Source organism: Chiloscyllium punctatum, chromosome 37 (assembly GCF_047496795.1).
Source record: "Chiloscyllium punctatum isolate Juve2018m chromosome 37, sChiPun1.3, whole genome shotgun sequence".
NCBI lineage: Eukaryota > Metazoa > Chordata > Chondrichthyes > Orectolobiformes > Hemiscylliidae > Chiloscyllium > Chiloscyllium punctatum.
The window spans coordinates 22,338,784-22,350,929 of record NC_092775.1 but is presented as its reverse complement, the minus strand read 5'-3'; the positions used below and the strand labels follow the sequence as shown (position 1 = coordinate 22,350,929).

The following is a 12,146-nucleotide window of genomic DNA, read 5'->3' as shown; positions in this document are numbered from 1 at the left end:
CCAATTTTGGAACCCAATGGCTTTTATCTTCTTTTTCAATCTCCCCTGTGGACCTTGTCAAGGACCTTGCTGAAATCCATACAAAGTATGTCAACTGCACTGCCCTCATCGACACATCTGGTCACCTCCTCCAACAATTCAACCAGATTTGTTCGACGTGACCTTCTTCTGATAAAGCCAAGCTAATTATCCCTGATTACACCTTACCTCTCCAAATGGAGATTCATTCTCTCCTTCGGAATTTTCTCCAATAGTTTTCCCTGCCATTGGTATTAGATTCATGGGTCTATAGTTCCCTGGTCTATGTCTCCCATCCTTCTTGAAATGTGGAACCACGTCCTTCTGGTACCTCTCCCCTGGCGAGAGAGGAATTAGAAATTTGGCTCAGAGCAACTGTGATTTCCTGCCTTATCTTCCACATCAGTCTTCGATGCAACCTGGGAGTTCCAGGATTTTGATCCAGTGAAAATGAAAGAATCGCACAATAGTTCCACATCAGGATGGTGTGTGACTTGGACGGAAACAACTTGCAATTGTAGCTGAAAATGTGTTGCTGGAAAAGCGCAGCAGGTCAGGCAGCATCCAAGGAACAGGAGAATCGACGTCGATTCTCCTGTTCCTTGGATGCTGCCTGACCTGCTGCGCTTTTCCAGCAACACATTTTCAGCTCTGATCTCCAGCATCTGCAGTCCTCACTTTCTCCTCGAAGAACTTGCAATTGTACCCAATTATTTGTTGCACTTTATATTTCAATGCTGTCTAAGGAGCTTTGGTGAATTACTGCTTTGCATCTTTGAGATGGTACACACTGTGGCCATTGTGCATTGATGTTGCCGGGAGTGAATGGTGATGGTGTTGGTTAGGTTGCTTTGTCGTGGATGATGTCAGACTGATTGAAACTGTTTTTGAAACTAACCATCTAGGCAATTGGGGAATATTCTATCATACGCATGTGTTGTAGCAGGTGAACTAGCTTTGGGGGACAGGAGATGAGTTACTTGCCTTAGTATCCTGAGCTTCTGACTTGCTATTCTCATCAAAGTATTTATATGGCTAGTTCAGTTCAGTTTCTGCTCAATGATGACTGACTGGATGTTAATTTTGGAGGATTCAGTGAATGTCATGCCATTAATGTAGACAGGAGGCAGCTGGAAAAATACAGCAAGCCAGGCAGCATCAGGAGGTGGAGAATTCAATGTTTTGGGTATAACCCTTCTTGATGGGCTGAAGGACCTCCTCTCTACTGTCACTTTCTATGATTCTATAACCTTTCCTGAAGAAGGGTTATACCCAAAACATCGACTTGATGCTGCCTGGCTTGCTGTGTTCTTCCAGCCTCCTGCTTTGTCTACTTTGGATTCCAGCATCTGCAGTTTTTTGTCTCTAACTAAGCTTGGGCATTAAGGGGCAATGGTTAGATATACTTGTTGGAGATGGTCATTGACTAGTATTTGTCTGGTGAAAATACCACTTGGCACTTACCAGCCCAGGTGGATATGACCAGCTGTTGTTGTATATTGACTTGAAGTACTTCAGTATCTGAGGCATCATGAACGTGCTGAACATTCTGCAGTCATCAACAAAAATCCCCACTTCTGACCTTAGCTCATTGGTAAGGTGATCAAGGGTTATTGGGATTAGGCAGGGGAATATGGCTGAGAAACATATCAACAACAATCGAGTGGCAAAGTAGATTTGATGGGCCAATTAGTCTAATTCTGCTCCTATAGGTATTGATATGATGGAGTGAAGGTCACAGATGAAGCAACTGAAGGTTATCGGGCCTAGGGCACTACCCTGAGGAACATGGAGGGCTTTTGTCATGTGGTGATAGTGTCCCTTGAGCTAGGAGACTTGATTCAAGACCCTACCTGCTCCAGGGATAAGGAATACCATCTCTGAACAGGTCAGTTAGAAGATAGTACCCTAAGAACCTCCTGCAGAGATGTCCTGGGTCTTAGGTGATCGCAGTACAAAAACTATAATAACCTTCTTTTATGCCAAATATAACACTAATCAATGGAGAATGCTACCCGGATTCCTAATGACGTTTATTTGCTGGGATTACTTGATGCCAAACTCATTCAAGTGCTGCTTTGATGCTAACAGAAGTCACTTCCATCTCACCTTTGGAGTTCACCTCTCTGTGTTTTGACCAAGACGGTAATGAGGTCAGGGGATGGTAGCCGTGGCAGAATCCAAATTGAACATTGCGGAGCAGGATATTCCCTTTCAAGTGCATCTTGATGGCACTGTTAATGGTCCCTTTGCTGATGATTGAGAGTACGCTGAAGTGGTAATTGACTGGGGTGGGATTGTCCTGCTTTTTGTGTATGGACAGTTTTAAACTGTTCTCCTGCATTGGATTTAATTTAATCTGATTACTGAAATGAAAACAAATTTTGTATGTTGAAACACTTAATTCATCCACTGGATGTAGTATCATTGGCAAGGCTAGCATCTGTTGATTATCCTTTAGACATCAGTAATTATCCTCTTTTTTTTGAGTGTAATGGAGAGGCTTTCTGGGCCATGTCAGTTGAAGAGTCAAACACATTGCCATGTGCCAAGAATCACATGGATCTGCTTCTCTGAAGGATAAAAACAAAACAAACTGGTTGATAAGATAATCCAACAGTTTCATGGTCACTAATACTGATACCATCCTAGAAGTTTGATTCCCTTGCTGCCATAGTGAGATTCAAACATTATCATTAGACAAATGGTTTTGATTACTACATTAGTTTAAACATTTTACTTTCAGACCCCTTTGCGAGTTGATATGATGCGGTAATCACTATTAAATATTTGCCAAGAGTCCATTGCGATTTAACTACCACAAGAGATTGGATGCTTATCAAAGAAGTTCAATGGGGAAGGAAGACACAATGTATGCAATTATTTTGCTCAGGTCAGGTTAAGGGCCAGGATAGGGGAATAGAAGACAGGTATGATAGGCCTGAGGCTTAATGACTCCTGAGAAAGATGGAGTACAAGAGGGCCTGCACATCACACACGCGGTGAGCTCAAGTACAAGGCCTGAGGTGAGTGTCCTCTTAATGAGAGAGAACAAAAATGAGACAGGGTTATGTCAAAACTGAAATTCGGATTGGATTATTGGCAAACATGTCACATGGCGAGAGGTTGTATCTGCCCCCCCAAAATCTGTTCGAAACAGCTGAAATTCAGCAACAGTAGTCATACCTGTGTGACTCTCAGAATGGTGCTGTCTAGTGGTGGGAGGTCTGCAAATACAGTAAGAAAGCAAGGTGCACATTGGATCCTTCATGCTATATTTTAACAGTTTTCCTACAATTTAGTCCTTAAAGTGAGAAGTAACATCAATGTGGGAAGAATGTACATGCTATTTAAATTTAATATGTTGTAAGATTCTCAATATTTGTGGTGACCAATTGGACGCCTATTTCTTTTTAACAACCCATGTGCAAGCCTGTACAATTCTTAGATTACTGAAAAGTGTTCCACTGATGCAAGACATTGATTTTTTAAGAGTATATTTGTTAAGCCTGCAAATCAATATAGCATGAAATTCAGCATATCACACCTTGGAATTCTCAAAGAATGCAGAGATCTTTGAAACAGGAGTGAAGCCAATTTGTATGCAAGTCAAATCCCACTCTGAATCAAAAGTTTATCCAAGTCTCAGTTTATTTTATGGTGCAGTGTGGTAGGTCCTTTTGTATGCAAGTCACATCTGTCTATAAATTTGTTTCACTCTTGCATTGACATTATTGATGGCCCATAATATTGCAGCACTGAGGCTGCATTTTTTCAGAAGGATGTTGGAACATTCCAACCGTAATTCCCAGGGTTAGGAATCTAGTCTGTAATATGGTCAGATATTCAAAGTTTCCTGTAGTTCTTAAGTATCCTCGTTATTTCCCTTGTCTTCTCCCCTTCCTGAATCAGTTAATCTCAGTGGGATATGGGTGCGTGGGTATGGAAACAACTCCAATAGCTCAGCTAATTTTACACCTATGAACTTAAACAGTGAATGTTGGGAGACCATGGAGGGGAGGCACCACAGCTGAAACCAGCTACAATTGCCCTTTCCAAGATTGGACACTAGACAAGTTGTCCAATGACTTGTTTACCTCTAGCCTCCTCCCTGAACCTACATCCCTATCCCCGCAATACCTCCTCTACCATCCCAGTTCATTCCTTTCCATATGGTCCAGTAGCATTGTGATATTGAGCTGTTAGGAAGGAGATGTTAACTTAACATTATCTGATTGACAACTATACATATTTCCAGTTACAGTAACATCTTACTGCATTCAAAAAGAATAGAAATTATTGAGAGGTATATGGATTGTAAGTGGCACTACAAAATTATGGTGGCTTCAGATATATTATGTGCAGTACTGTTGCACACTGGTTCTTAAAGTTTTCTTGATTTTTCAAGCCTTCAATTCACTTGGTTATATAAAGATCCCTGTGGTCTTCATTCTTCTTTTAATTCTTTGAGTGGGTTGTACTTTGTAAACCCAGTAGCACACATCAATCTTGAAGATTTGTAGAATTTGTCTAACAGTTTTAAGAACGTCTACCTAAATTCTCCTAACTCCAGTATCCAAACTTGTCACACAGTCCTGACAGGTGGAAACAAGTAGCCACAAAGATGTTTTTGTATTAATCATTAATCTTTTTTGACCCCCAAAATATAAGTCCCCTATCCTCTTCTTGACAACTATGAACCAGGAAAGGATATATATTTCCCAATCTTAAGTGAACTGCTAATTGGTAGAGTTCTATGTGAATGGTGATAACTTGCATGCAAATCTCCACAAGTTAAAAGTTTGATGCATTCTGGGGTGGTGTTGACAAAATCTGCCTCGGGGTACAAAAAACTGGTTTCCCAGCACCACTATTTGCAGAATGACAGGGCAGAAAAAGCACACAAACCATTAATGGTTAGCATTTGACAGATATGGAGAAAACACCTGAAAGCTTAAACAGAGTTTGTATCAACATTTGTGGCTTGGCTTAATTCAGAACTTAAACCATATCAATATTCATGCAGCCTCAGTTTTCTATGTGCACTCTTGTGAAGTTTGGTGTTTCTTGTACCGATACTATTTTGTGGTGGTATTAGAAAAATGGCTCATGTTTACGAGTTTTGTTTTCTGTTCCCTAAAAGCCAAAATACACCAAACTTGGTTGGTTTTGCAGCCTGAAAAGTCCAAGAATTTAAACTATTTTCAGAGGGTCTTCATAGTTGTTTTTGACTGCTTGATGTAATTTAAATGCAGAAAGATACAGCTTAGACAGGGGCCATTCACTTATGTTGTTGCTGTCAGCAAAGCAGGTAATAACTCAGGCTATGATTGCCTCGAGCTAAAGGAGCAACAGATTTGGGTACAGAGGGAACGTACTGGCTCAGGTCCTACTCTTACAAAAGCAAAATACTGTGTGAATTGAAACTCTGAAATACAAACAGAAGATACTGGAAACCCTCAGCTGGTCTTATACCACCAAAGCACAATGATGGAATCTTCTTTGTTAAGCAGGTGTCACAAAGAGATGTGTCAAAAGGTATGGGTGATGTGGGGTAACTGTTGTTCGCACAGTGAGTAGTTAGGATATGGAAGGCACTGCCTGGAAATGGGAGGGAGGCAGGTTCAATTGAAGCATTCAATTGGGCATTGGATGATGGTTTGAATAGAAGTGGTGTGCAGGGACATAGGGAAAAGTCAGGAGATTGGTACCGAACTCTTCCTTTTTGTAGGTCAAATAGAAGGATTGTATACTCAGTAATTGAATATTCACCTCTTCTGGACTCATGTGACATGAACACTGGGCTAAATGATTGGGCTAAAATTGCGGTCGATGTAGAGGGAAGTTGAAACTCGATTCAAGTATGAGTTGATATTAATGAGATCAATCAAAGTTGAAAGTACATTGCATGGTCATTAGTTGTGAAAACAAGTAATTCAAGAGACTGCATTAGGTATTGTTCAAAAGGAGCTAATCTGATGTACATGATCTCCATGTAATAATTACTTTGCAGACCAAGTTCTTTTACTGGTTTAGATATTGTAGTCGTATGTTTAGCATTCACTGAATAAACATAGTTATATAATTTGTCTTCTTTACATTTCTAAAACATTTTGAAATGACATTAAAATATAAAACAGACATCAATGTCTCTCAATATCCCCAATCTTGCTACGATACTCTTGTTGGAACTCTAGTGCCTAATAAAATTGCACATGAGGCCAGGACCCAGATATATGTTCGGTCTGGAGTTTACATTCAAGGTTCTGTTGTCCTCTTTAATGGATAGAAATTGTCTCTATCTATCCCTTACATAATATAAGGGGATGGGGTGGCTGCAGTGGCTGAATGGATAAGATGCTGGCTTCCTAAACCAGGAATTGTGTGTTCATGTCTCACTTTGGGTTGTCTCAGATTTGTTCTGTAATGTCTACCGTTTTTTTTAGAAACTTGTTGTTCTTCACTGCTTACACGCACACGGCAAAAAAAAAGTGTCGAGGCTTCTGTTCATTCTGAAAAAAAAGGGGGATGAGAAGGGATTGATTTTTAATGCCAAATTTACAGTTATTTTTTCAGTTGACTGATATTAATGGTATGCAAGGCCTCAGTTAGTTGGGGGGGGGAGGGCGGGGTTGGTGGAGTATAAGAGTAGGGACATATTACTGCAGTGTATAAGGTGTTGGTGAGATCACATCTGGACAACTGTGAGCAGTTTAGGTCCACTTATTTAAGGAAAGTTACTTAATTCAACACGGTTCAGACAAGGTTCACTACGATGATTCCCCCCCATGGAGGGATTGTCTTATAAGCAAAGATTAAGCAGGTTGGACATCTGTTCACTGGCATTTAGAAGAATGAAAGATCAGCAATTCTGGTCTCCTTCCTATCAAGAATGTTGTGAAATTTTGAAAGGGTTCAGAAAAGATTTACAAGGATGTTGCCAGGGTTGTAGGATTTGAACTATAGGGAGAGTTTGAATAGCTAGGGCTGTTTTCCTTGGAGTATTGGAGGTTATGGGGTGATTTTCTAGAGGCTTATAAAATCATGAGGGCGTGGATAGGAGAAAAGATGTTATCCCTGTGATGGGGAAGTCCAGAACTAGAGGGCATAGGTTTATGGTGAGAGGGGAAAGATATAAAAGAGACCTAAGGGGCAACATTTTCACGCAGAGGGTGGTATGTGTATGGAATGAGCAGCCAGAGGATGTGGTGGAGGTTAGTACAATTGCAACATGTAAAAAGCATCTGTATGGGTAGATGAATAGGAATGGATTGGAGGGATATGGGCCAAATGCTGGCAGGTGGGACTAGATTAGGTTAGGATATCTAGTCAGCCGTGGATGAGTTGGAACGAAGGATCTCTTTCCATGCTGTACATCTCCAGGACTCTGTGACTAAGTAATCCTTCTCCACCTTAATAACTGTGGTTCAACCCTGTGTCTGGAACACTGACTACACACGCAATGAAACACCAGCGCTCACCTCTGGAAGGACAACAGCCAGGTCTTGTGTCTACTGGCACTTACGTGGGCACCAGCAGGCTTTCCTCCTGATTGGAGCTGCTGGCCTTTGGTTGGTTCAGAGACTGTAGCACAATGGAGGAGGTGGTGGCTACTGCCAACACAGCATCCCTGGACTCCCAAGATGGGTCAGTGATCATGGACAGTGTAGGTGTTGGGGGCACTGTCTTGTAGGGAGAGTGGTCCCTAGTGGTCAGAAGCAAGTGCATTCCCCATCCCACGTCCATGCCCTCGATCAAGTAGAAATTAGTGTGGATTGTGGGATCTCCAGCCATCCACATTGCACTGGGCAATGCATTTACTTGTCAGTTGGAATGCTTATTACATATCCCACCTGGAACCTAGAAAACTGCAGCCCGGACAATAGGCCCTTAGGTGCTGCTTAAATCAGCCAACTAATTGTACACAAGGCTCCTAACTGAAGTCAGAATGGAAAGGTTGCTCATGGGCTACCTGTCATATTTCCCAGGTTGCCCCTCAATCTTCATACAGGCCAGAGGATCCTGCAGAATGCTTCAAGTCTGTGACCTCACATCAAACTAGGAAAAAATTGATGTCCACTTTTTTTTTTAAACTTTTCACAGGATATGCATATTTCTGGAGAACTGCATTTACTTCCCATCCCCAATTAGCTTTGAGAAGATGGTGGTGAGCTGCCTTCTCAAACTGCTGCAATCCCTGTTGTGAAGGCAGATCAGCAGTGCTGCTAGGGAGGGAGTTCCAGGATTTTGCCCCAGTGACAGTAAAGGAAAGATGATGTAGTTCCAAATCAGAATGAAGTGTAGCTTGAAGGGATACTTGCAGCTGATGGTGTTCCCATGTATTTGCTACCCTTATCTATCTAGATGATGCAGATTGTGAATTTGGAAGATGTTGTCCAAGGCACCTTGATGAGATGCTGCAGAGTAGATGGTGCACACTCCTGTCACTGTATGCCAGTGGTGGAAAGAATGAATATTGAATTGAATGCATGGATCATAGGCTGCATTGTCCTGCATGGCACCTATCTTCTTGAGTATTGTGGGATCTGCTTTCATCCAAGATAGTGGGGTGTATTTTATCTCAGTCCTATCTTGTGAATTGTTATATCCTTTGGGGATACAGGAGGTGAGCTACTTGCCAAAGAATCCTCAAGCTGTTCTTAAAGCTACATATTAATTTGGCTTGTTCAGTTCAGTTTCTGGCTAGTGGTAATCCTCAGGATGCTGATATACGAGATTCAGTGATATCAATCCATTGAATGCCAAGGGAAGATGGTTAGGTTCTCTGTTGTAGGAGATGGTCATCGCCTGACACTTGTCTGGCATGTGTTATTTTGAAAAAGTGAAGGATTTGGTAAAAAGAGCAAAAGGGAAAGTCTATGATTAGATAGAAGGCAAGAGAAGTTAAGTGATGAAATATTTCACAGTGTAAGACTAAATTGAGTGCTAATGGGAGAAGTAAATGAACAGATGTTGTGTCTAGAGGTGGTGTAAAACTGCTTTTGCTTGCTCTGTGGTAATGTTTGCTGGAAAGGGTGTTTGTGTGGACATTGGCTAAGAACACAACCTAGCCTGTCTGTGATGTTACTCATCCCTCAAATTAAATAGCACACTGGTATTCATTATCCAGGCCTATACCTAAACAATGCCCACTTAAGCTACATTGCCTCCATCCAAAACTATGACCACTTCAGCCTCTGCTACTGAGCTGCAGTGTGCAGACAACACTTGCATGTTTGAACACTCAGAGGCTGATCTTCATACCATTATTGATGCATTCGCGGAGGTGTATGAGAAAATGAATCTGCAGCTAAACATTCGGAAGACAAGCTTCCTCCTGTCAGCCTCCTCCTGCCATACAACACCACCTGCTGACTCTTAGGATCCATAATGAGCCACTGGGCAATATTCATCAATACTAGTATCATGGCAGCAACAGCAGATGTCAGCAATTGAACTCAACATCACCTCCAGTGTGCCAGCATAGCTTTCAGTCCTCTGAGGAAAAGAGCGTTTGATGACAAAGACCCCGCACTCAGCATGTTGGCCCTTTTCCCAACAGCATATAAAGTCCTATGAGAGAAGAGAGGAACTACTGAAATGGAGTGAAACTGTTGGCACTTCATGCTGCAGGTAAACATTACTTGTGCAGCTTTAAAGTGTTTTTTTTTTGCAAACCTCCATATATCACAGAATCTTATAGGTCCAACCTCAAAACTTGTTATGTTTGATTTTCCCTAGTGAACCACTGCACTTGATGAAATATTGAACATGGAGAAATTAAAGGTTAGACAACTTTGCTTGAGAGTATTTGAAAGGAAGCCTTTCTCTCAGTCTTCATTAAAAGAAAATCCAACATCCATGGAATGACAACAGCTACAAAAGTACTGAAAAGCAATGTCTGGAATCACAAACCCGGTGTACTGAAAGCCGTGCACTATCAAGAATTTTGGCTTGAGAATTGGATTCTGCAATGATCCGAAGAAAGCTATCAACAGAATGACATAAAATATGGCAGTAGACAGATTCAGCCTGTGGTGATTTTTGTACTGAAGCTAATTTAATGCTGTGGAGAGCAGCTTCTTTGTAAATACACGCTACAGTGAAAATGCAGTTTTTCAAGCAGAGCATTGTTCAATACAACAATGAACTGTCATCTTTGATATTACAGCTAATGTCATTATTCCTCCTTAAAAACAGCATATTCCTGGTAATACCTTTTTTATTTTAGATTAGATTAGATTCCCTACAGTGTGGAAACAGGTCCTTCGGCCCAACACCAACCCTCTGAAGAGCAACCCACCTAGATCCATTCTCCAACATTTACCCCTGACTAATCCATCTAACAGTACGGGCAATTTAGTATGGCCAGTTTACTGAACCCGCACATCTTTGGACTGTGGGAGGAAACCCACGCAGACACAGAGAGAACGTGCAAACTCCACACAGACAGTTGCCCAAGGCAGGAACTGAACTCCGGTCCTTGGTGCTGTGAGGCAGCAGTGCTAACCATTGAGCCCATGCCACTCAACTATTGAGTAGTTGAGTTATGGGACATAGTCTTCCTTATAAAATAGAAGTGAGGGAACATGATGGAATAAAATATTTTGTTGGCAATTGGAAAGCTACAAATGAAAATGTTCCAGGGTTGTACTTCCAGGAAGTTTAAGGTGATCAACAGAAAACTCTGTGTAGGTGGTTAATAAATCTAGAATTAGGTCAAGCACGGACATGCTGAAAATGACCCAGTTGTGTGCATATTGTTCTTGACTAGTTATATTCAGGAAATTTAACAATATGTAGTATTATCAGTTCTGAGGTTTTATTGCAGGTTGGCATGAAATACATTTCATTGACACAAGGCATGTGGATTGTTGGGCTGTCTGAGCAAAACTTAAGATCGTATGCTGTATTGCAGGTAATACACAGAGTAATTATCTTGTTCACATAAATATTTCCTTCAATGATAGCAATTTATGAAGCCTGAGATCTAACTGTGAGGAATAGATAGGCAATCCATTGTTTCTATAGCAGAACAGCTGCAACAAGCAGCATCCTATCAAGTTAAGCGAGAAAGCCACAGTAAAGGTTTGCTGTTTACATAGGTTAAATGATTGATACACTGTGCATAAATTTTGAAATGCAATGAGGGCTGTAAATAACAGTGCTGAAAGATTTGAGGAAGTGCAATACATATCTCAGAGTTTCTTGCAAATTGGCAGATTTTTAGCGAGACAGGAAATTTGGGCAAATCAGGTCTTTTATAACTGCTTCAGCTAAAATTGGTAACCACAAGTTCACTTCACACTTCATTCAAGTATTTCGATGACTATAGTGTAGTGGAAAATGTAGTGATAAAAAGCTCTTGTATGCACAAAAAGTATTGTCTTTACTTCCCTTTATTCAGGTGCTTATTGCCTCTCTGTGTCTGACTATGACAATGCAAAAGGACTGAATGTGAAGCACTACAAAATTCGTAAACTGGATAAAGGTGGCTTCTACATTACTTCACGAACACAGTTTGAAAACCTGCAGCAGCTGGTACTGCACTATTCAAGTAAGTTCTAAAGAAATACTGTTCAAATGTAGAGACCTTTCCAAGCTGCAAAGCAACTTTGAATGAAATGATTATTTTCAGTATTGTAGCTATGTTGCAGGAGTCCAGTTACCTCAATTTGTTGAGAGCTAGCATGGTGGTTCAGAATAAAAGTTCCAGTGAAGGTAGAAAGTTAAAAATGACACTACACTAGGTTATAGTCCAACAGGTTTATTTGGAAGCACTAGCTTTCGGAGCGCTGCTCCTTCAGGTGGTTGAAGGAGCAGCGATCCAAAAGCTAGTGCTTCCAATTAAACCTGTTGGACTATAACCTGGTGTTGTGTGATTTTTAAACTTTGTACACCCCAGTCCAACACCGGCATCTCCAAACCAGTGGAGGTAGACTTGGCACCTTCCTCCTTTACCGACCTCATAGCAAAACCATGGCGTAAGCTTGCATTCAAGAAAATAATTGTTAATACTACCATAAAACCCAAGCTCTAGGATTTCATAACATTGATGAGTGAATCTATAGATTAACTGAGGACGCGTGGCTGTGACATCTGTAGAACAAAGCAGAGAAATGAGCTGC

At 41.1% G+C, this 12,146-nt stretch overlaps 1 protein-coding gene across 1 annotated transcript in view; it reads left to right on the top strand.

Annotated features, from left to right (window-relative positions):
• Positions 1–12,146, top strand: part of LOC140462935 (proto-oncogene tyrosine-protein kinase Src-like) — a 174,905-nt gene that overhangs the window by 138,754 nt on the left and 24,005 nt on the right. Inside the window, exon 6 of the mRNA XM_072556443.1 lies at positions 11,426–11,575. Coding sequence (XP_072412544.1) covers positions 11,426–11,575 — 150 coding nt within the window. The remainder of the gene's footprint in view (positions 1–11,425; positions 11,576–12,146) is intronic.